At 42.8% G+C, this 23,096-nt stretch overlaps 2 protein-coding genes across 10 annotated transcripts in view; one reads left to right on the top strand and one right to left on the bottom strand.

Annotated features, from left to right (window-relative positions):
- Positions 1–18,359, top strand: part of PROX1 (prospero homeobox 1) — a 321,324-nt gene extending 302,965 nt beyond the window's left edge. For 7 of the 9 annotated variants that reach the window (XM_081903922.1, XM_081903923.1, XM_081903929.1 and 4 more), the window contains one exon: positions 18,023–18,359. In XM_081903922.1, the coding sequence (XP_081760048.1) occupies positions 18,023–18,211 (189 nt within the window). In that variant the 3' untranslated portion in view covers positions 18,212–18,359. The remainder of the gene's footprint in view (positions 1–18,022) is intronic. The other 2 variants (XM_081903928.1, XM_081903930.1) reach the window with 1 other exon arrangement.
- The window catches only part of PTPN14 (protein tyrosine phosphatase non-receptor type 14), a 455,032-nt gene that overhangs the window by 160,998 nt on the left and 270,938 nt on the right, over positions 1–23,096 (bottom strand). The gene's annotated exons all lie outside the window — the stretch shown is intronic.

The raw sequence follows: 23,096 nt of genomic DNA on the forward strand, positions 1-23,096 counted from the left end.
CGGGAGCTAACAAGCAACAAACTATTGTATGTTCTGGCTACTTTCTGACATTTATTCCCTCTGCAGGGAGAAGCCTTAATGCTTCTGAATACCAGAAGGGAGAGCGCTCTTGTGTTTGGATGCTGCTTGAGGGCATCTGGTTAGGGTGCTAGACTGTAGGAACAGGGTGCTAGACTAGATGGGCCATTAGCAATTCTTATGTTCTTAGATGATTTGTAAAATGAAAGAAAAGGCACTTGCACAAACCCCTGGCCTCCTCAAAAGTAAGGCAAGCACAACGAAAACCCTACACACCACCTTTGAGGGTTTCACCCATTATTCCTTGATTTATTTACTTGGTAAGTGTATGGACTGTTTGATAAAGAAAGAAAAAAGAAAATCTCTCAAAGCAGTGCACACATAAAATTATAGATAGCTAATCTTTGATGCTTTTTGACTGCAGCTTCTTTTCTCATTAATTTAGAAAATGGAGAATTTTCAGGTGTGTGTGTGTGTGTGTGTGTGTGTGTGTGTGTGTGTGGAAATGCAGTACAGCCCTGCTTATTTCACACACATCCCTCCCCTCATACGATGATGGGAAGGGGCTGGGTGTATGTTGACTACCTCAAGGCCTTCAAACTACATGAAAAAGTTTTGCTCTAATGTTTTATTTGGATTTAAAAAGAAGCCCCCAAAGCAGCAAGCTTTATCACAGGAACAGAGGGGGAGTGGAGAATACCCTGCAGTAAGGAAATCAGCTTGGGGGCAGCTTTGACTGAGAGGATCACCAGAAGGGAAAGGTGTCAACAAGCCGCTTCCATTTACAGTCTTTTGAGGCCGCTTTTCATTTTTAAATTAGAGAAAGGATACATTCCGTTATATACCATGTCTTCCTGGGCTCTGTGAATGTTCATACTGGATTGTGGAGTAGAACATTCTCATCAGAGCCTCCTCCTGCTTTATTTTTAATCTGTAATGTTTCTAATAGCCCTCCTTTACCCCCATCCCTTTTTATCCAAACTGTGGGGATCCATATTCCCTTGGAGCTGCTTTACCTTGGAACACCACCTTCCCTTTCTGCTTGGTCTCACACTTTTTTCCCTGCTGCAAAAGTTCCAAGTCAGCTGCCCCTAATGCACCCTTATCTGCGTTAAGAGAAACCCCTATTGCAGCATTCAAGGAGAAGACTGCCAGCCTGCCCTCCCCACTACCTGTTTACCTCCTGTTGACATGACCTTGTGCGGTTCAGCTCTGCAACGTGAGCTGCTTTCACCAACCAGAGACCTCTGATCTCCAATCCACGAGAGATCTGAGCTTTTCTGTTTGGCAGGACAGCATGTTGCCCACCAGGTGAACATGAATAAAGATGGACCCGTAAACTCTCGGCTGTTAAAAACAAAACGAAAAAGAGGTCTCCTGTTAAAGCGATAAAATCTCAAACCTTGAGCTCTTGAAATTGGTTTGTTGAGAATTGTGATTTGAGAGCAAGTGTGAGAAGATTCCCAGGCTAACAATTCTACTTTTATATAAAACTGCTAAGCAAACGAATCATGGCCAGTCTTATCATATTTAAAGTATGTTTGTCCAGCTTTGTAGTAGGAACAAGCAGACTGTTTGAAGGCCACATAGCTTTCAAACCTTGGTTGCGACACGTTAGCCCCATTTTGAAACCATCTTTATCTGGCCGAGAAAACTAAAATCTGTTTGACCAACTAGCTCTCGGGCCAGTTTATCTTGTAATATGCCTTTAGCTCACAGAGCTTATTGATTTCCTTAAATTAATGTTTACAGAATGCTGCTGAATTTTACTCAATGGGACATTGTTCTTTTGAAGCTTTGTAAAATATGAGACAGAGTGTTATTACTCTTAGTTCTTGTGCTAAGACTGATGAAACATTCAGGGTTTGTTTTTTCAAAGAAAGGCTAGCCTTGAACTATAGCTGTTTCCTACAAGTGTGTTTACCCTGGGTACATTTGTAATGCAACACAGCATTAGGCTACAATTGTATAGTTTGCTTAGTTTTGCTGTTTCTAGAGATTTTCTAACACAGCTCTAAAAACGCTAAAACAAATCATGGTTTGTCAACATGAGCCTTGAGCTTGCACACTTTCTTTGGCAGGTGAGAGTATGAAATTTTAAGCTTCTCAGTGAAATCTGGTGTTAGTCAAAATCAATGGACAAATTCATTTGTTTGTTACTCTGAATATGAATGGATATCACTCTCCAATCCTGATCTGTTGTAAACCACAGTTCCCAGTTTCATCCCAACTCAGGAAAGTGTGGTTTCCACAAACCATAAGAGCTTAAGACAGTTTCTGTGTGATAAACTGAAAGGCCCATTTAGTCCAGCATTCTGTTTCTAACAGTGGGTAAGAAGCCCACAAGTTGAGAAGTCCACAAGTTGGATAACAAACCAGGAACCTTGTTCTGGTGAGGCAGGATCTTGCAGTTTACAACAAACCAAGGACAGAAACTATAAGTCTCCCCTTATATGTGAATGGGAGACAGGCGTTAATGAGGCTTGTGCACAAAACAACAAACTATATAACGTTTCTATTTCCTCTTGCATAATCTGTTGATCTCATGATGAAACTCTGTGGTCTTCAGGTGTAGGCACCAAAGGTTGTGATAGCAAGACCTATTCAATCAGTTGGACTTATAGGTGAACAGTTTATATTATCAGCACAATGGACAAATCCTTTTCTAGACTGTGATAGTGAACAGTTGAATTTCCATGAAAGAAATCTTTTTACGTGCCATGAACAGTGCTAAACTGAACCCTTCTCTCTGATATGTTTTGGATTTTAAGGGATTTTGTTTTGGTTTTTTTTCAAATACAGAGGAATATTTACATTCTGCCAATGTCACGTTTGTGGTTTGAAATTATTTTGCCCAGCTGCAAGGAGGAGCCTATGACTCTCCTGATGTTGTTGAACTCCACCTCCCATCAGCTCCAGTCGGGAATGATGGGAGTTGTAATCCAGCAACGTCCAGAAGGCCATGGGTTCCCCATCCCTGCTATACAAGGAAGGCACTTGAACTTGATGTTGCTAATGAAATCAACTGGTCCTTTGATGCAGGCCTTGCGAACATCCCTGGATGCTCCACTCAAAAAAAGATTTATTTCCGGTTAAAAGTATACAAAGATACAACTGAAATGATCACGGCCAGTTATTTAGGGAGCTTGATTTAAAATGTTGATTGGTTTAGGGGGTTGCTAAACAGAGCAATTGATTCACATGAGAAGAAAACGAGATGTAGGCTAAGTATTAGGAAGAGCATGTCTTTCACGGTCTCGCTGAAACCAACAGGGCTTACAAGTTCTTAACAGTTCAGCTTGGTTTAGCAGAGGAACAAATTGTCTAGAAAGGGGGTAGAATTTCCTTTCCACAAGGTTGTCACAATAAGGCTTGACATGCATCTGTGCAGGCTTCGTTTTAAGTAAAGTATGTTCTGCCTCAGGGCAGAGGGTTAGACAAGGTAATCCACTGATTCCTTTCCAACTCTGTGATAATATGGGGGAAACAGAGAAATTCTTTAAAAGATTTCTCACAGTCTTGAGGGCTGCATTCATTCAGGAGCAACCTGCCTAGGACCATATGCTGGGAGCCAGAGGGAGTCAAAGTCAGTGGCTGTAGGGAGAGCTGAAACTGAATGGACCACCCTTTCTCTCTCTCTCTCTCTCTGCCACCCATTCTCCATTTTCCCATACTTGCCACCTGCACAATATTAGACTGAAAGCTGCATCCTTGGGCTGCAGGTTGCCTGCCTCCATTCTATATGCTGCTGAGGCAGAGAACTGGGTTTTATTTTAAGAGTCAGTTTTACATTTGACACTTAAGTTTTGAATGTCTGCTCAGTTTGGAACAACTGAGCTAAAGGAGTTTGGGGTGAGGGAGCAACTAAACTATTTTTAGTTTGCATCCCGCTCTGTCTCCAAGGATCTCAGGAAGCTCTTGTGGGGTTTCTCCTACTGTATCTTCACAACAGCTTTGTGAGGCAGACTTGGCTAAGAAATGGCCACTTGGCCATGCAGCCTCATGTGTAGGGATTTGAACCTAGGTTTCCTTAGACCAAATCCACTACAGTGGTACCTCGGGTTAAGTACTTAATTCGTTCCGGAGGTCCATTCTTAACCTGAAACTGTTCTTAACCTGAAGTACCACTTTAGCTAATGGGGCCTCCTGCTGTTGCTGGAGCACAATTTCTGTTCTCAACCTGAAGCAAAGTTCTCAATCTGAAGCCCTATTTCTGGGTTAGCAGAGTCTGTAACCTGAAGTGTATGTAACCTGAGGTACGACTGAAATACATTCTGTGGGCTACTACTGGATCATTTAGCTGGAAATGCCAGGCATGGAACCTGGGATCTTCTGCTATTGGCTATAGCCCTTCAACTGAGGCTCTTCCTCTATTCTTTCCATCTTTGCCAGTGACAAATCTTGTACAGCAAGTGGGATGCTTTGAGCCGATAATGAAATTATCTTCTCTGCACTTAAAATGGAAGCATTAGGTCTTTGCAAATAAGAAGATGTGCAGCAAGGAAGAAAGCACTTCTTCACACATGTGGACTTATTCCAACAGGATGTCTTGATGGCCACCAACATATCCATGTTGGATCCATGTTGGCTTTCAAAAAAGATTAGACAAATTCATGGAGGATAAGGCTACCAGTGGCTATGAGCCATGATAGCAATGTTCTACCTCCATAGTCAGAAGCAGAAACACTTCTGAATACCACCTGATGGGAGATGGCAGGAGGAAAGTGTGCTCTTGTGCTCAGGTTTTACTTAAGGGTTTCCCCCGGGCATCCGGTTGGCCACTGTGAGAACAGGATACTGGACTAGATGGGCCATTGGCCTGATCCTGCAGGCTCCTCTTAAGAAACAATGTTAGGTCATGAGAAAGGATAGAACAATGAGTGCAACGAGTGCAACTCCTGAAAAGTAAATGAATATTTCTAAAGGGGGAACTATATGTGAATTGTCCAAATCGGGGGTGCAGCAAGAATGAAAATGGCTGCAGCTCAGGCCTATGAGATGGGTTCTAAGAGCCCACTTCTCCACCGTGCAATGGAGTTTTGCACAAGGTGGCATGTTCATCTCATCTTGCTGCTTGAAAGGGACCACCGTGCATCATTCTCCCGGCAAACTTTTTTTTTAAAAAAAATCTTGCTGGATGTGCGGTAGCCGCAGAATGCATCCCATAATGAGGGCTCCCTTAAGATTTCAGTCCCTCTGAGGGGATTCCTCTGGAACGTGATTGCAAATAACTGCTTGCATTTAGTTTTTGAAGTGCCGATAAATGGGAATTCCTTTTACATAGGGCTATGTGGTCGCACTGTTTCTTTAAAGCAACGTGGTTCAGCGGGGCAATGAAGAGATTATCTGATAGCTGAAGTTCAGGGATTTCAATTCAGTTATTTCTGCTGTGCAGATTTTGTAGTGCCTAAGTGCCCACGCATTCAGGAGAGACCATTCACAGCCCCCATCCCTTCAGATAGGAATCCATTACCACTTCAGCGGTAAGAAGGACAAGAAGCACAAGACAAGCCACTTTGAAGCTGAACCTCAGACCAATTAAACTGGCAAACTTGATTTTAAGCTCACCTAATCCCATGCATGGCCTAAATCATCTTAAATCGGAAGACTTTGATTTAGCGGGTTTGTGAATCAGGCTGTTAGACTTCCAGTTGCATGTAAGCGAGGGCAATGCTCCCCGGGAGATTTATGAGCAGAGAAAAATCTCCCCCTTTTCTTGACAATACGCTTGGAAGGAGAAAAAGGGTCCCTCCTCCTGCCTCTTTACCTAACACTCGGGGTTGCTTAAGCTTCCGAGTTTATCTGTTTTAAGTCCACTCTGTCTGTAGTGCAAGTCCCCAGCTTGTGTCACTGCTGTCGGGAGATAGATCTCTCTCCTTGATCAATATTTGCTCAACAAACAGCAGGGATAGGAGAGTTTGTTTAGAAGAATCATGTGCACACAAGGGTGAATGAATGCTCGGTAAAAAGTACTTCAGCTGTTTGCCTCTTTTTCCGTGCCTCCCCCCCCCCCAAACGCAGGGGCTTCTCTCTTCGTTTCATACCACCCCAGTGTGACTTCACTAAGGTGGTCGGTACTAAAACAGTTTTAATAACCCTCACTGGAGAGGAACCTGCATATTATGGCTTGTGTTGAGAAGAGTAGCCAAGAGACTGAGCTATAAACAGGGAAGCCCCCAGTTTGAATCTTGCCTCGGTCATAAAGGGCAGATTCACAGCACATTCAATACACATTTAAAACACACGGCTTCCCCCCCAATGAATCCTGGGAACTGTAGTTCCTCCCTCACAATTACCAGCACCCTCAACAAACCACACTTCCCAGAATTATTTGGGGGAAGCCATGTGCTTTTAAATGTATGGTGTGGAGCTGCCCAAAGTCACTAGGCCCTTCTGCATGCTTCTCTCTTTTTTCAGCCGCAGCCTGAGGGACTTACCTCACAGGGTTGTTGTGTCAAGATTACAACTAGATGACGCCTGTGAAGCACTTTTGATACTTGGAAGTGCTCAGCAGATATTCGGTTATTTTATTATTCATTTGTTTTGAGAACAACAACACTTACCTCTGTCACCCCTTGATGTGCAGATTTTGGGTTTAATAATACCGACTTATCCTACATGGTTCTTGCTAAGATTTACTGGGGCATGATAGTTTAAAAATACTTTATACATGTTAAATTATTATTCTTAAAAATTAAGTATTTATATTTGAAGGAATGTCCGTTTCCCAGTATTCAAATTTCACTTTCTGGAAACCAGCAACTCATGATGCCTGGCCTGGCTAAAATAAAATAAAATAATGTCTAATTTGTTATTAATTTTGGTGAGGACAACCATGTGCATGTATGTGGAGGCTGTGTATGAAACTGTGCTGGTCATATCCCTGCAGAGTGTCTTAAATGACCTTGCAAACATATAGAGATATAGTCTGGTTTTTGTCCTTTAGAAAAAGATTCTCCAAGGACTCCCATTGATACCTCACACAAACCTTTCTAAAAAGGTGCTCAGGACCGGGTGTGTTACTGAGGGAAACGGCTTCCCTAGTTGTGGACCTGGCTTAAACCTTTCCAGGCCCAACATGGCACCTAGACACATGTGCTTCTATGCAAACAGAGGTCACTTCCCAGTAAATGTGTTTAAAATGAAGGTGCAACTCCCCTAAATACAGCTGTATCTAATTGCACTATATTTCTTCTATTTTTAAATAAATTCATTTGCGAAAACACTCTCTCTCACACATTCCAAATTAATACTATGAAACTCAGCCACTCCATCAGGAAACCACTGACCCCCAAAGGGACTTGCTTCTGAATAAACATGTATAGGATTGGACTGTTAGACTACAATCCTATATCTCTCACCTGGGAAGGAAGCCTGGGTGGGACTTGCATTTGAGAAGATTTATGTAGCCTTAGACTGTGAAATGTTGCCTATTTTAGAAAATAAACCGCTTAAATTAAAGAAAGCCAGCCCTCTAAGCAGCATACATAAAAACCACATTATCTAGATCTTTTTAAATCTAAAGAGCTGCACTCAAAAGTTAAGGACAGAAAAGAGCAGCTCTTTATTATCTACTCCAAAACAATTGAAGTGGCCACATGCAATTAGCTTTAAGGCATCCAAGTCTAGTTTTGCGTTTGTGCGTGTGTGCGTGTGTGTGTGCTTTTTTATTTTGTGAATCAGAGTTGTAAAAGCCATCTGAAATATTCATGCAGAATTGTCTGAGAAGCAGTTTCTGTTTTATTTACTGCACACTAGAACAGCCACAGTGGATTAGTTTGACAATACCCGTAACAAAAGCACAACAGCTGATGCGTGTGATGTTAGGAGGTGACAAAACAGTTAAAGTATGCTGCTGGCTACAGGCAAGCAGTCAGCAGATGCAGACAAAAGGGTTTGTGACAAGAATAACTCTCTCTCCAAGGCGAGCAGTCAAGAGTATCCAAAATACCAATACCCTTTTCTCCTTGACATTGTCTTCTTACAGTCAGCATTTTATTGCCCTTTTATAGTCAAAAAAACAAAATGCAGTTCCCCAGGAGATCAGTTTTGACATGACGACGATCTTCATATCACCCTGACTTTTTCTTTCTTCTGAGTTTAATGACAATTAAATCTAGAGGGCAGCGCTAGTGGTGGTGGCGAGTTTGAAAGTGCAGTGGGAAGGTCTCCTGCACAAGCAGTCCTCAGAATGCATAGCCACTGCACATTTCAGCAGAGGCTGCACGCCACAACTGGTCCATAAAAGAATGACATGTGGGTTTAAAAGAAAAAATTGTGGGGGGAAGCATGTTAATAATCTTAAGGAGGCAAGCTCCACTGTTTAAGCGATAAAGCGTGTTAACTTTGTGAAACAAGTTCATTCTCCGTAAAATTACAAAATTGCAAGCATCTTGGGGCACCAGTGAAAATAAAGGCAGGAGTGCCTAAAAGTAGGCACAGCATCAGCCCCCTTTCACAAAAAGAAAAAGCTTTGTTTGACAGTGAAAAAGTTTTAAGGGACTGAGTAACGATTCCCTGTACAAGCTGATGTTTCTTTCAGGAGAGTGTGAAAAATCAGTTTCCAGAAGGGGAAAAGAAGTGGGGAGCCTGGTGGAGAGGAGAGAGGAGGAAAGAAGGAAAGAAAGAAAGAAAGAAAGAAAGAAAGAAAGAAAGAAAGAAAGAAAGAAAGAAAGAAAGAAAGAAAGAAAGAAAGAAAGAAAGAGAAGGCGAGGCTGTCTTCCCTCTAACCTTTGTAATTCCCCTTCTATTCTCTATGACATTCATTCAGCTGCCAAGCATGTTTGGCAAAGGCTCGAGCCAGCCAGCACACTTCCAGTGACCGCTAACCTTGGTATGTCCTGACACTTATGATGAGTATCTGCAGGACACAGAAGGCAGGCAGGCTGCTATGTCAGGCTTTTATTATGTACTGCAGAGGCTGGGGACAGTCAGTTTAATAAAACAAATCATCCTTGAAGGTAAAGCAACTGGGAAGAGGAGAAGGAGGGGGCAGAGGGGGAGGAGGGGGAGAAAGTCTTTGCTGCACAGGCAAAAAATAAAAATAAAGAAATAACAAGAAAACAACTGTCGGCAGTGAAGGCTCAGTGCCAGCCTGTGGAACATCATAAGCACACACACACACCCCAAACTCTCACCCTGTGTGCCCTAATTTTAAGTAGGAGACACTGTTTATTTTTTGGCAAACCAGGGAAATGTAACCCTTTGCTGCTTGATTCATTGTGGGTTCCCCATGTTGAGTATGATGTCAGTGAAATTCTGTGCCAGTTTACACTCTTTGTTCCAAACCTGGTCACTTAAAACGGAAATTCTACTTCAGTTCGATAAATTTAGCAGCGCAGCCACTGGATAAGTGTCTGAGCACATCAAATTGTTGAAGTGAAAGCCCTTTTTCCCCTCTGGAAAAAAAAGGCATTCAGCACATATTTGAAAACTTTTCCCTACAGCGGCTCCAAAGCCCTGTGAGGTTTAAGAGATAGATTGGTTCGAAAAGTTACGTTTTGTTAGGAAAAGAAGAACAAGGTAGCTTCAGGCCGATTCATGCAACTAGTTTTAGGAAAAGTGAAAATTACACATTTTTACGATTTTTGACGTTTCTTTATCATTTTTATTTGGCAGCTTATATCCCACTCCTCTTCGCGAAGCGAAGTCATAGCGGCTCGCAAAATATATCAAAACAAATGTAATATCATATACATGACTGATACTGTTTTGTTTTTGATAAGAACGCTTAAAACAATGTGATGAGCGGGTCTTGTGAAGCCTCTGGCAAAGTGTTCAGGGAGACAACCTAGAACAGTTTCAAATAGTGCAATGAATTTTATACAGGATGTGGCAAATCAGATTTTGGAGAGACTCTCGTATCTTAAAGACTAGTTGATAACTTTATAAGAAAGTAAAGGTAAAGGTAAAGGGACCCCTGACCATTAGGTCCAGTCGTGGCCAACTCTGGGGTTGCGGTGCTCATCTCTCTTTATTGGCCGAGGGAGCTGGCGTACAGCTTCCGGGGCATGTGGCCAGCATGACTAAGCCGCTTCTGGTGAACCAGAGCAGTGCACAGAAACACTGTTTATCTTCCTGCTGGAGCAGTACCTATTTATCTACTTGCACTTTGACGTGCTTTCAAACTGCTTGGTTGGCAGGAGCAGGGACCGAGCAACAGGAGCTCACACGGTCGCGGGGATTTGAACTGCCGATCTACTGATCGGCAAAGTCCTAGGCTCTGTAGTTTAACCCACAGCGCCACCCGCGTCCCTTTCTCTTACTAAGAAAGTAAGAAACGCTTTACTCCGGTTTGTTTGGTTCCATGTAAGGTTGGAAAGAGAAGCTCCATAGCTCATTGGTGGAACATCTGCTTTATATGCAGAAGGTCCGAGGATCAATCGTCAGCCCCTGGACTGCGAGATACTCCTCCCTGCAGTCCTAGGAGAGTAGATAATATGAAGCCATGTTGAGTGGATAATATGAAGCAATATGAACCACTGGCCTGACCAGCAGAAGGCAGCTTTCTAAATTCCCACTCTCCCCCTTTTATTAGCAAGTGTTTTCACTCATTTGTGTGTCGTTTCAATTGGTTTGCTCTCTGATTGCCTCCATGTGCACCCCTTGAGGTATGTCATAAGATGACTGACAAGTAGGGATTAAGAGAGCCAGTTTCTCTGCCTTGTAGCAGTGGAGTAGACTGTGTGGCACGTAGTCTGAGCGCCCTAGTATTCCGTATCAAAATGGTAGAGTCAGATGGGCGTTTTATCTAGCTGCAGATGCAAGCAAGTAGTCCTAACCAATGGCCTTATAGGAAATGGCAGGTTCCCATTGTACAGCAAACGGTATATCCAGACTGCACAATGGAATATGGCTACTCCAAGTATTATTATTATTAAGCATTTCTATAGAACACGTGTGTGTTCAAAGCACTTCACTTGCATTAACTTGTTGTAAGCTTGCCTGTAACCCTGTAATGTTGATTAGCACTGTTATCTCCATGTTGGCGATTAGGTGGTCTAAGGAAGTGAGAGAGTGTTTCTACCCCACCCTTCCTTGTAGAAGCAAAGGGCAGCCTAACAATAGAAAAATAAAACAGCAATATCAGTATTTATAGTTTAAAAAACATATCAAATCCTATGGTGCTATCTTGCAGCAGCAGAGCACTATACCAGAACTGCACTCAGTCCAAAGGTCTGGGTAAATAGAAATGTCAGCTGCCTACCCACAATGCTGTACCAACTCTCATGTCAGGGTGTACCTCTACATTGATTCTGCACATGGAAGTCTAGTTATGCATACAAATCTGGCTTCCTGGATTGTTGGTTGACATTTCTACCCAAACCATCCATGTGGGGGGGTTTTTTGGATGGCGGAGGGAAAAATAACACTCAGCATTTAAATAATGCTCATGAGCTGGGATGAGGAACTGGTGGCCCTCCAGATTTGGTTGGACTTCAACAGCCAGCATGAACCATGGTCAGGGACGATGGGACATTATCCAATGATACGCAGAAGGCCACAGATTTCCCATTAAGAGGATTCAAAGCACTTCATTTTATGAGATGCAGCTCCTGTAATAAACGAACAAGTAAGCAGGGCCTTTACTAGGCCAGTGTTTCCCAACCTTGGGTCTCCAGCTGCTTTTGGACTACAACTCCCATCATCCCTAGCTAGCAGTACCAGTGGTCAGGGATGGTGGGAAATGTAGTCCGAAAACAGCTAGAGACCAAAGGTTGGGAAACACTGTACTAGGCAACCCATCTCCTCCCTCCTTGTGAGAAAATAGTGCATCTTAAGTGGGACTTGGATGATTTGTAGGACTGGATGATAGGCAATTGCTGAACCAGCTCATATGTTCACAGATAACCATTACCAGTGCACACTGGCCAGGATTTTCCATCTTTCGCTTATTCAACACTCCCTAAATAATCAGTAGTTTTTCTCCAGTACTTTCACTGCTGGTTTCTCTGCCATGTTGTAGACATATATAGCCATTTGTCCCTGGGATCTGCTGCTTGCGTGGAGCAATGTGTGGCTTCTTTTCTGAGACAACCGTGTCTAAGTCTGAAGTCCACCACCTAGCTCCCCCTCTCAGCATTGTCTTTCCTCCTGGCGAATGTCAAGTATTATTACTTGATTGACTGCAGCCACCTGATGCTAGGAAAATGTTCTGGGTTCATACTAGGGATTGTTGTTGAGTCTATAAAAAGAAATCTGGACGGGGGTCTTATTTGTCACTGAGGCATTGTTTCTGCAGATGTTTCTGCTGGAGAGATGTTCAATCAGTTAGGTGTAAAGACGTACTTAGTAGGTCATCATCACTTAGGGTCAGGCAAAAGCTACCCCCAGACACACGCAATTAGCACAGCTGACTGCTTAATTGCCCACTTGGAGAAAAAAAATATCTATCTAGCCACCCATCCATTTAAACAATTAGATGCTTTGCCTCAGAATGTGCAGTTCTCTTAAGAAAATATTGTACTCTTCGTGATTGGGAATGGGGGGGGGGGTCAGCTACAACTGAGGTGGGAGGAGTGCTTAATTTCAAAAGATAATCTCTCAGGCTCAAAACAAGCCTGGGAGCTGCATCTCCTGACCTGGATATCTTGACATACTGGTTGTGGTTAGTCAGTGGTGAGGGAAAGGCATTCTGCATAGGCCCAGAAGCTCTTTTTTTGTTAAAAAGAAATAGCAAAATCCATCTAATTCACATGGTATGGAAAACAGGTCGCAGAGCTTAGCTCTGCTGAGCCCTGGCTCAAACTAAACCCTGGCTATTAGGAGAATATGCAACACAAAGGAATAAGCTAAGGCTCCCTGGCATGAAGAAGCAAGCTGGATGGACAATAAAAATAGACCAGGTCTGGAATGGCTGAAGACTGTTGTAAACCTTTGGAACCATAGGGTAGGCAGCAACTCATTTTGCAAATCTTTCCTCAGAACGAAGGAGGGGAGTTTGGAAGGAACTCAGCTTTCGGCAAATTTACCTATAAAAGCTGTTACTGCTTGATATTTTCTCAAGCTATTTGCAGTCCCAAGGTACCTCCCTAGCTCCCATATATGCATCGTATGTTTCAGTCAACTCTGACGTTGTCCTTTCTGGTTTTTTATCTGATTTTATTTACAGCAGGAGTGGGGAATAGTTTTCAGCCCCAGGACCATATTCCCTATGGGGCACCCTTCCACTGGCAGGCAGGGCGAAAGGCAAAAGTGGGCGCAGCAATGAATGTAAATTTTATCTTTGCACAGTAGGTTAGTTTCACACACACACACACACACACACACACACACACACACACACCTACCTCTCTGTCTTCCATCCAGGCACGCAAGAGGCGTTACCAGAGTTCAAGGACACTTTCCACCCAGGCAAAAGTACTCAGGGAACATCTGAAGCAAGGCCAGGGAGAGTCGTTGCCTGGAGAGTGAGTGTGTGGCTGGGGAAAATCTCGTGAGGCTTGGAGGGTCACATTTGGCCCCAGACCTGTTTTTTTACAGCACTGTGTTGTTCTTTTAGAGATGAAGCAACTCAAGCTGCATAGATTAATCTAAAACTGGGAGTACCGTAGCGGCCATGAAATCGGGCATCTTGATTTTTTCGTCTCGTATGAGTTACTTTGAATTTCATCTGGAGCTTGAATCACTTCATCTGTTTCAAAGAGAAGCTGTAGGAGCTCTTAATCATCTGCTATAATTGAATAATCCTGGGTCATCTCCAAACCTGGCTACCTTACTGTTCACCTCTCATCAAGTTAACAGTGAGAGTCCGCAGACCCTTGAAGGGCCCTGCTGTTTACACTTCACATAGCATCCATTTATTCCTGCCCTCTGTTTCCTACTGTTCTAGCGGTTCCTGTAAGCAGCAGCGGCCGGCGTGCAGGGGCGAGGCGGTGCTTACCTGACCTCCTGACAGCTGAGCTGCTGCTGCTTACCAGGAGGGAGAGGGGCAAGGCCGCAGGGAGGCTGGCGCAGTGAAAACCCTCCAGCGGAGTCAATCCAGCCCTACTGTCAGTGTGTTTGCATCATGCTGACCTCCCCACAGCCTTGGCCCTCCCCCTCTCCCTCCTGGTAAGCACCAGTGACTTGGCTTTTAGGAATTAAAGTGAGCATTGCCGCCCACAACACCATCCACTACAGACTTTATGTGGCCCTGTACCCAGTCACTATCACACTTGTTTGTTTGTCACATCCTCTGAATAACCTCTAGCAAACTATTCCTGGCATCCTTTGAATGGATTAATGAATAAAATCTAAATTTTTAATTTGCTTACCAAAAATGGTGTGTGTGCATGCGTGGGCGTGTGTGCACCGAAATATCAAAGTTCTTTAGGAACACTTGGGAAAGTGTTATTTGGCTCTACAACCTTTGTCACTTCTCTTTCCCATTGTTTCCCTCCAACATGTTCAGTGAAAGTTATTGCAAAGTATCCATTCAGCTTTTCTTCATTTGGAGCTCTCTCTTTTTTTACACACATTTGTTCTGTAGGAGTTTTCCTGTGAAACGCCCTGAGACCTCCAGGTTTGGATGCTATGTAAATTCAACAAACAAACAATTAAATAGGCGTTCCATATATTCTCTGGAATGATTTCCCGCCTCTGTGGTGATACTGGTTTGCTTGTTCATTTGCTTGTCTAGCATGGCCTTCTCCAAGTTACCACATGCTTCAGACTGCTGTTCACATCAGCCCAAGCCTTTACGGCCAGTGGGTTGATGGGAGTTGTAGTCTAGCAACATCTGGATGGGCACAGGTTGTGGAAGGCTACTGGCAAAGGGCTGGGTGCAACAAAGAGCTGTAAGACTCATCACCACACCACAATCCCTGCCAATCAAGACTAGACATTGATGAGCTGGCTTAGTATAAGGCGGTTTCATACCACATATGGGGAAGCACCATCACAGCTCAGTGCTAGAGCATCTACTGTACCTTGCATGCAGAAGGTCTCAAGTTCAATCTCTGGTATCTCCTGTTAGAAAATAACCCTGCCTGAAAACCTAGAGAACCACTACCAGTTTGTGTAGACCAGTGTTCTTCAGCCCTAGGTCCCTGCCCTGATGTTGTTAGACAACATCATCCCATCATCCATGACCATGGACTAGATTGGCTAGGGATTGTGGGAGTTGTAGTCCATCAATATCTGAGGACCCAAGGTTGAAGATCACTGGTGTAGACAACATTGAACTAGATAGACCAATGATTCAGCTGGGTACTAGGCAGCTTCCTGGAACTGGGATGGGGAATCTGTGACCTCCATATGTTCGACTCCAACTCCCACCAGCCGCAGCCAGAATGGCCAGTAGTTAGGGGTCATGGGAGTTGTAGTTCATCCACATTTGGAGACCACAGCTTCTCCACCCCTGCCATAGTAAGTTCCCTTGCCTTTTCATGCCATCCTTGACTCCATTTCTTTTTTTCTGAGGGCACTTAAGTTCTCTTTTCTAATCTGTAGCACAACTCTGAAGGGGGAAATGTCTGTTGTTTTTGAATACTTAACCAAACCTACAGAAAAATATTTGACTTTATTTATCAAATATTTGTTATCTTTCCATAACATTTGGCAAATACCTCCCACCCTCCCCAAACTCCCAGCCCTCCATAATCAGATTTGGACAATAACAAGAGCTGTCGTTTTCAAGGGAAGGATTCCTAGAACTATACAGCCTCTGATTGTAGACTCCTACAAACACCAGCATCAGATAGTTAGCATATTTAGTGTTTATATGACTAAAGAGTCAAACACAGCGGTGTGTTGTCGAACTATTTTTCCCTAGAAAAGACAGACATTTTTTTCAATCCTGAATATTGAATGCCCCTCCCCCCGTCTCTCTTTGCATATCACGCCTTCAGTATTATGAGTCAATATGCCATTTGCAAATGACACTCAGTGTTTGGGTCCAAATTCCACCCTCTAGCGCATGCAAGCGACTCCCACTGACTTCAGCAGCAGCTGATCACATGTCTGCCTCATGGCAAAACCTGGCTCCTAGATCACTGCTGTGTCATCTGCTACAATGGGCGAGAAAGCTTTCGGCGCTTTGTTACAGGAGGAGACGTTTAAGGTCTTCTGTATAAACTGTGAAGAAGGTGGCTGAACTCCTTTAAGAGCAGCTGGGAGCAAAGGGTTTTGTTAGCTGGATCTGAAATTACAGATAGTCAGTGGTCCACGTCTTCAGGAAAGTTGTTTGAGTGGGTTATGCCCCAAAATGCATAGAGAAATGCTTGAGCTGAACATAAAAAGTTGGCTTATTCAGGTCAAAACTATCCATCTCGCTCACTGACCAGATGACACACCGGCCTGGCAATTGTTTATGCCCCCATCAACCACGCAAGATTGACATCAACCACCAATTTTGACTAAAGGAAATAAATCTAGATTAGACCCTGATCTAGGATGGACACAGAGAGGTTTAAGCACCCTAATGAGGATGCAAATTGTCCCCTCCCAGATGTATCATCTGCTGAGCAGGGAGGGACAGTACAGTGGTACCTCAGGTTAAGTACTTAATTCCTTCAGGAGGTCCGTTCTTAACCTGAAACTGGTCTTAACCTGAAGCACCACTTTAGCTAATGGGGCCTCCCGCTGCTGCTGCCCGATTTCTGTTCTCATCCTGAAGCAAAGTTCTTAACCCGAGGTACCACTGTAATCCCCTTCCTCAGCTCTTTTGCACAGACTATCATCAGAGGAGGGGCGGAGGGAGGGAAGCTGTGTGCCTTTGGCCACTCCCACTGCTGGTATGTGCAGTCCCAGGTCTTCAGAAGCTCTGCTGACAAGAGTTGCATTGTAAGTGGCCACTCGCATGGGATGGGCATGACAAAGTGGGCTTGAATCTGCATTAAGCAATACCGTAAGAGTTTCCTGTCCATGCAACTCGACAGCGCTATAGCCTCTTGGCTGCATAGATTCAACTTGCAAAACAAATGAATGAAAAGGAGATGATTTAGAGGAAGTTGCCTTCATGACAAGGGCACTTTTCTCCAACCCCCAGTTGCAGAAGATGCTGGAAGCTGCCTGTCCGTGTGCAAAATGATTTCCAATACGCCAGATAGACTGGGTTGTCATTTAGAAACCGAATAGGTCAGAAAGAACCTGGGTCCGTGGTCACAACACAGACACACACCGAAAGCATAAGGGTGTGTTTTTATCTGAACACTCATGTTGAAGGAGGGCTATAATGTCTGAGTGCAAGAAAATGTTATGGGAGCACAGCAAACAAAGCAACTTCTCAACCAGGCCATTGGAAGGGAGCTTGACTAGGTGCTCCTTTTAAAACAGCTAAACATCATTATTAGATACCCTTATTTCTTTGCTGGGCTTTCAGAATTAGCTGGGACTAGAACAACAATAACAAAATATATTTATACATACATCTTTGTTGCCCTAGCCATTCTGGGCAGCTTCCAGCATAATATATAAAGAAACAATCACAACAGAACATCACACATTAAAAGAGTCCCGATACAGGGCTGCCTTCAGACATCTATGGAAGGTCGTATAATTATTTATCTCTCTGCCATTTGATGGGAGGGCATTCCACAGGACAAATAATAATAAAATATTAATTGAGTCTGCTGGAATTAAGAAGCAATGTTATTTTCAGCACGTGCTAAATTCTCAGAGACAACAGGAAGAAACACATCAATATTTGGGCAAAAAGCCCCTGCAGATCTTCAATAGCTGTGTATTATTGCTCTTTGTATTTTTTTTTTTTTACTCTTTCCATTGCCTTCCTCTGCTAATTATATCTTATAAATCCAGCACCCACTAAACCCAGATGTTCATATTTTAATACCTACATTCTGTGGTTCAACTTTGCAAAGCTAGCTAACACATGTTTTAAAAGTTATTACTATTGTACTATATATAACAGCCTTGCCTAAGAGAATAGAGGTCTGCCGCATTTAGAAAATGCAGGTGCTATGTAAGCTCCCTTTTGAAAGCAAGAACTTAGCTCAGTTTCCTTTGAAGACCCAGAGACTTGAAACTGAAAACTTTTATTAATGCCATTGTCTCCTTGTATCAGCAGGTTCCAGAGAGATTCCTGGAAGTGGCTCAGATCACATTACGAGAGTTTTTCAATGCCATTATCGCAGGCAAAGATGTTGATCCTTCCTGGAAGAAGGCCATATACAAGGTCATCTGTAAGCTGGACAGTGAAGTTCCTGAGATTTTCAAATCCCCAAATTGCCTCCAAGAGCTTCTCCATGAGTAGAGATTTCAACCACTATTTATGAATGTATAAAAAATTAGCAGACCCCATTTTTGATGCCCATGTTGTGCATGTGAGTGCGTGTGTGTGTACGTGTGTCTATATTAATTTCATATATATATATATATATATATGCTTTCGTAGATTTTCACGGGTACAGGAATGCAGGTTTTGGTGTCCTCGGGTGTCTTCCCGTGTAAAAGTTGGGGTGTCTAGGCGACGTTTCGACGAGGTCTCACTCGTCATCTTCAGGCTGGTGCTTTCGGCTTCTTGTTACTGGAACAGAGCAGGATCTCAGTGTTTGAGTTCCTATAAATACTGTTGAGGGGGTGTGGTGTATAGCCTCCAATGTTCTGGGCAGAGAGGAAGTTCCCAGGCTAGTGTGCCTTTTCTTCTTTTGTTCCTTAATTACTTGAGGGATATCTTGAGTGATTTCTTGAGTGATATCCTGAGTACCACTTAGGTGGGTCATTAGGTGTGGATTAGTTGCTAAAGTCTTTGTGTCTTGACCTCTTGAACTTTGTGAAGAGTTTTTCTGAGAAGATGGCTGTACTGCACTTAGTTGTGCTCTGGCTTGGCACGAAGCCAAGCCAGAGCACAACTAAGTGCAGTACAGCCATCTTCTCAGAAAAACTCTTCACAAAGTTCAAGAGGTCAAGACACAAAGACTTTAGCAACTAATCCACACCTAATGACCCACCTAAGTGGTACTCAGGATATCACTCAAGAAATCACTCAAGATATCCCTCAAGTAATTAAGGAACAAAAGAAGAAAAGGCACACTAGCCTGGGAACTTCCTCTCTGCCCAGAACATTGGAGGCTATACACCACACCCCCTCAACAGTATTTATAGGAACTCAAACACTGAGATCCTGCTCTGTTCCAGTAACAAGAAGCCGAAAGCACCAGCCTGAAGATGACGAGTGAGACCTCGTCGAAACGTCGCCTAGACACCCCAACTTTTACACGGGAAGACACCCGAGGACACCAAAACCTGCATATATATATATATATATATATATATATATATATATATATGGAATCAAATAAGAATCCACCATGATTATTTTTATTTGATAAGTAACAAGTTGATAATTATTTTAACTCCAAGTTTTGTTTTACTTTTGCCCATGATTTTTAATATTTGGAAGGGGAAACATTTGGGTTACTTTTCGTTTTCAGGGAGAAGAATGTTTTGAAGTGTGTGCAAGCCTGTTTTAGTAAGTTTAGGGCATTACATTTTGCTACAAAGTGGCATTTTGTCTTAGAAAGACAAATGCCGCAATCCTACGGTGATGTTTTCTTCGTTTGTACGAAGCTCACAATTCTAGAGAGGCATTTACAAGCATAGAGCTTTCTAAATTTTAGCTCAACTGTTCATTGAAGGCGGTAGATTTTTTGTGTTATAGTTTAGAAGACATATAAACAACCCTTTCAGTTACTTAAACGTCAAAGGCAGTATCTATCCACACCAGTCTTCGAGCTTTTCTCTTACAAGAACAACATATGCCCCCCAAATCATTTTGCCCCGTTTTCCATTGCCCCTAGATGCTGCTGCAGCCATGTGCATCTTCTGCCATATACCCTACTGCAATGTTCTTCAACCTTCTGTCCCCAGATAGCGTAAGGTCATAAAACCATAGAATTGGAAGGGACAACATTCATCATTGGACAACAGTTCTCATCAGCCACAGCCATTAGCCAATGGTTAGGGAAGATGGGAGTTGTAGTCCAACAACATCTGGAGACTCAAGATTGAAGAAAACTTCTCTACTGCAGTGATTTCCCCATCTTGTCCATCCCTTCAGTAAAGTAGGGAATGGAGAGGAAGAGTTTCTGTGAACCCACTGCAGGCCTGAAAAGGCTCTATTTTGGATTGCACCAAGATTCCAGCAAGGTTCGGGTCCAAACAGATTAGGGAGATGGAGTTAGAACCCCAAATTCCAGTGCCAAGAGTTTTGCTCACTTTTGGGCTTTGCTCCCACCACTGTTCATCTAAATCTTGCCACCACCACCACCCAACTGCATTTCAAACAAAGCAATACTGCACAAAACATAAAGTAAATTAAGGCAAGGGGTTTTGGTATTATCAAAGAGGCTATACACAGCATTCTAGGAGCGATTTTAAGTGTCGTAATAATACGGTCAGCTTATAAAAGCAGTAGTATTTCACTCTCCGTAGAGCAAAAAACAAACTCTTGCATGGCTCTCAGCCATAGCTGAGCATTTTTAAGTCCCATTATTTCACCAGTAAATATTGTGGTAACTCTCTCCTGTGGGAATCGGTGTGCCTTTAAGGTTACAATCCTATGCACACATACTCGGGGAGGTATGTGCCATGGAACCTAGAACTTACTTCTGAATAGTTGTTGTTAGGATTAATCCGCTTTATTAAGGTGTCCTTTCCCTTTACCACACTGAACGGTCAGGTTTCCCCCCACATCCTGGGAGCCATCTTTATCAAAATACTTTCCTCTGTCCCAACCAGACCCTTGAGTGGTGTATATATTTGATATTTCACATTTTTACCTGAAAAGCAATGTTTGAAATTACCCTTTCATCCGAGAAACACTGTAACATACCTTTGCTTTATTCTAAAAATTAATTGCTGAAGAAGCAAAAAAAGAAAAAAAGAAAAATGTAAAGCAAAGCAAAACAAAAAGATACATCGGATCAAAGTACAAGAAAGCTTGTATTTTTCTGGCTGGGGTTGATGGGAGCTGACATGTGGAGGGCACCAGATCAGAGAAAGCTGGCACAGAGACATTTAAGACATTTTTTGTTTAAAGGAATAAACACAGCACAATACACAGAGAGAACACAACTCTAGCAAAAATGGGCTATTCCAACTTTCATTGAACCCAGCTGGAACTTAAGTGGTTAACGGTGCTTTCTCACTTCCTTGGAGTTGAACAGGCTTCAGTGCCTCTGGGTTTGTTGCCTATAAATCATGGAGAAACTTTCTCCCTGTCTTTGGGGCTAGGGAAGCAGAAGCTAGCCACTTTTATTATTTCCTCAATCGTAAGTGATTCATTAACACGGAAGTAAACCTGATCAAACCACTTCTCTTCTACAACAAAAGTAAGCGGCATAAAATAAAAAAAGAGCGTAGTGCTGACCAGAATGGGGCTTACCAGTGCTTTTCTGTCACTTCTCATCAAGAGAACTTTCCCCTTTTAACCACCACCTTGCGTTGAAGAGCCACATGCATCAATGCGAGTCCCGGCTGCAGACAAATATGATTTCACCAAGGCCAAACGAGACATGATTCTTCCTTGTAACACCCAATGGAAATGGCCACCATATGCCCCTCTGTAATATCTACTATACATCACTATATGCAGCCCATAATGTTCTATGCTTGTCCACCTGCATGGGGCAGGAGGATACTACAATAGCCAATTGCTTTATGTTGTTGCTGTGAGGAGATAGACACATGGCGGCCGTTTTCGGCGCCGAGTGGATAAAACAATATGGGTCTGAATATAAGCCGTCCCCAAATCTAGCCACTCCCTATATGGATTTGTTAAATCAAGGTATCTCTAGCTATAAGAGCACAATCGTAGACTGTATTCAGGTTTATACAAGCCAGATTTTGGGGAGGGGCAGGAGAGCGTGGCCTAGATTCAGACCACTGCAGCACTTAGCGGATATAGTTGGCCCTGATTTTTGACATTTACTGAAACAGAATTCATATTTTAAAGCAGCCACAGATGGAATTTCTCCACAAGGTGACCAAAATAAGTTTACCTTAGAGTGGAAAATTAGTAATAGGAGTTGAATGAATACAACTGCAGTGAATTGATACAATAACCAGCTTTTTTCTTAAAAGCTCGCTGTTAGTTTTAAATGCTTTCTTCCGTGGTCTCCTTTTTACTTTGGGCATTTTTGCAAAGGTGTAGTGTCTAGTAATGTTTTCTTATATTCTATGGCACTATGTGTTTGTCGTTTCTCTGTTGTCTTTTGTACAGATGCAGTAAGAATTTATTGTTATCTGGGCTAGCAGTTTTCCTTATCCACCCCTTACTGGCAATTTGATACAGATTTGATACCAGTTAGCCAAGGTATCTTTTTTATAGCTTAGCAATTTAATTTTTTTTAAAGGACCCTACCTTTTACTCCATTTCTTGAACTTCATTTTTTTTTCTTCTTAAACAATTGTCTTTTGAGTTTGAAGAGTGAAAGTTTACCCCATGCAACATTATATATATTTTGAAAAAGCTGACCTAGTCATTGCGAAGATGCTTCATTTACAAATACTGCTTGAAGAGACAGAAATGGATGAAAGTAGTAGTCAGTGAAAGCCTTAAAAACCTGCTGATTAAAAACAAGCAAACTAGGACACCAGGACCACAATCTAGCGACCCTCTTTCACATGCAATAACAGAATTTATCCATGCTGAGTACCCATTTTCTTGGTGCAAGACTTATGCACAATAATACAAGCAAATACATTCAGGCAACATACACTACAAGCAAAGCCCAATGGGTCTTTTCATATGTAACATCCCTGGCCCAGTAAACCATGGTTTTTTAAACTAGGAACATGGCTCTCCCCTTGCATGTCATCCTTAGCATTTCAATCCTGGTTTGTTTAAAATCTACTTCCCAATCGTATCCAAACTTGGGAGCTGTGATACCAGTTTATTAACCAGGATCTTAAACTGCAGTTTGATCCACATTCAAGAACCTGGCTAGTAACCTGACATCAAACCACAGTTCCCTGTTTCAGACATGAGCCATAGTTTATACAGACCAGGATATAAGTGCCAAGTGAGGAAGCAAGGGCAGAGCTTTCTGGCTTGGCACTTGTTCCTATCTTCATAAACTATGGTCTATTGAATGTCTGAACTGCGCCTAATTGTACATAAGCTTCTTTTTTCACTC

Source organism: Podarcis melisellensis, assembly GCF_964234715.1.
Source record: "Podarcis melisellensis genome assembly, chromosome: 3".
Classification (NCBI taxonomy): Eukaryota; Metazoa; Chordata; class Lepidosauria; order Squamata; family Lacertidae; genus Podarcis; species Podarcis melisellensis.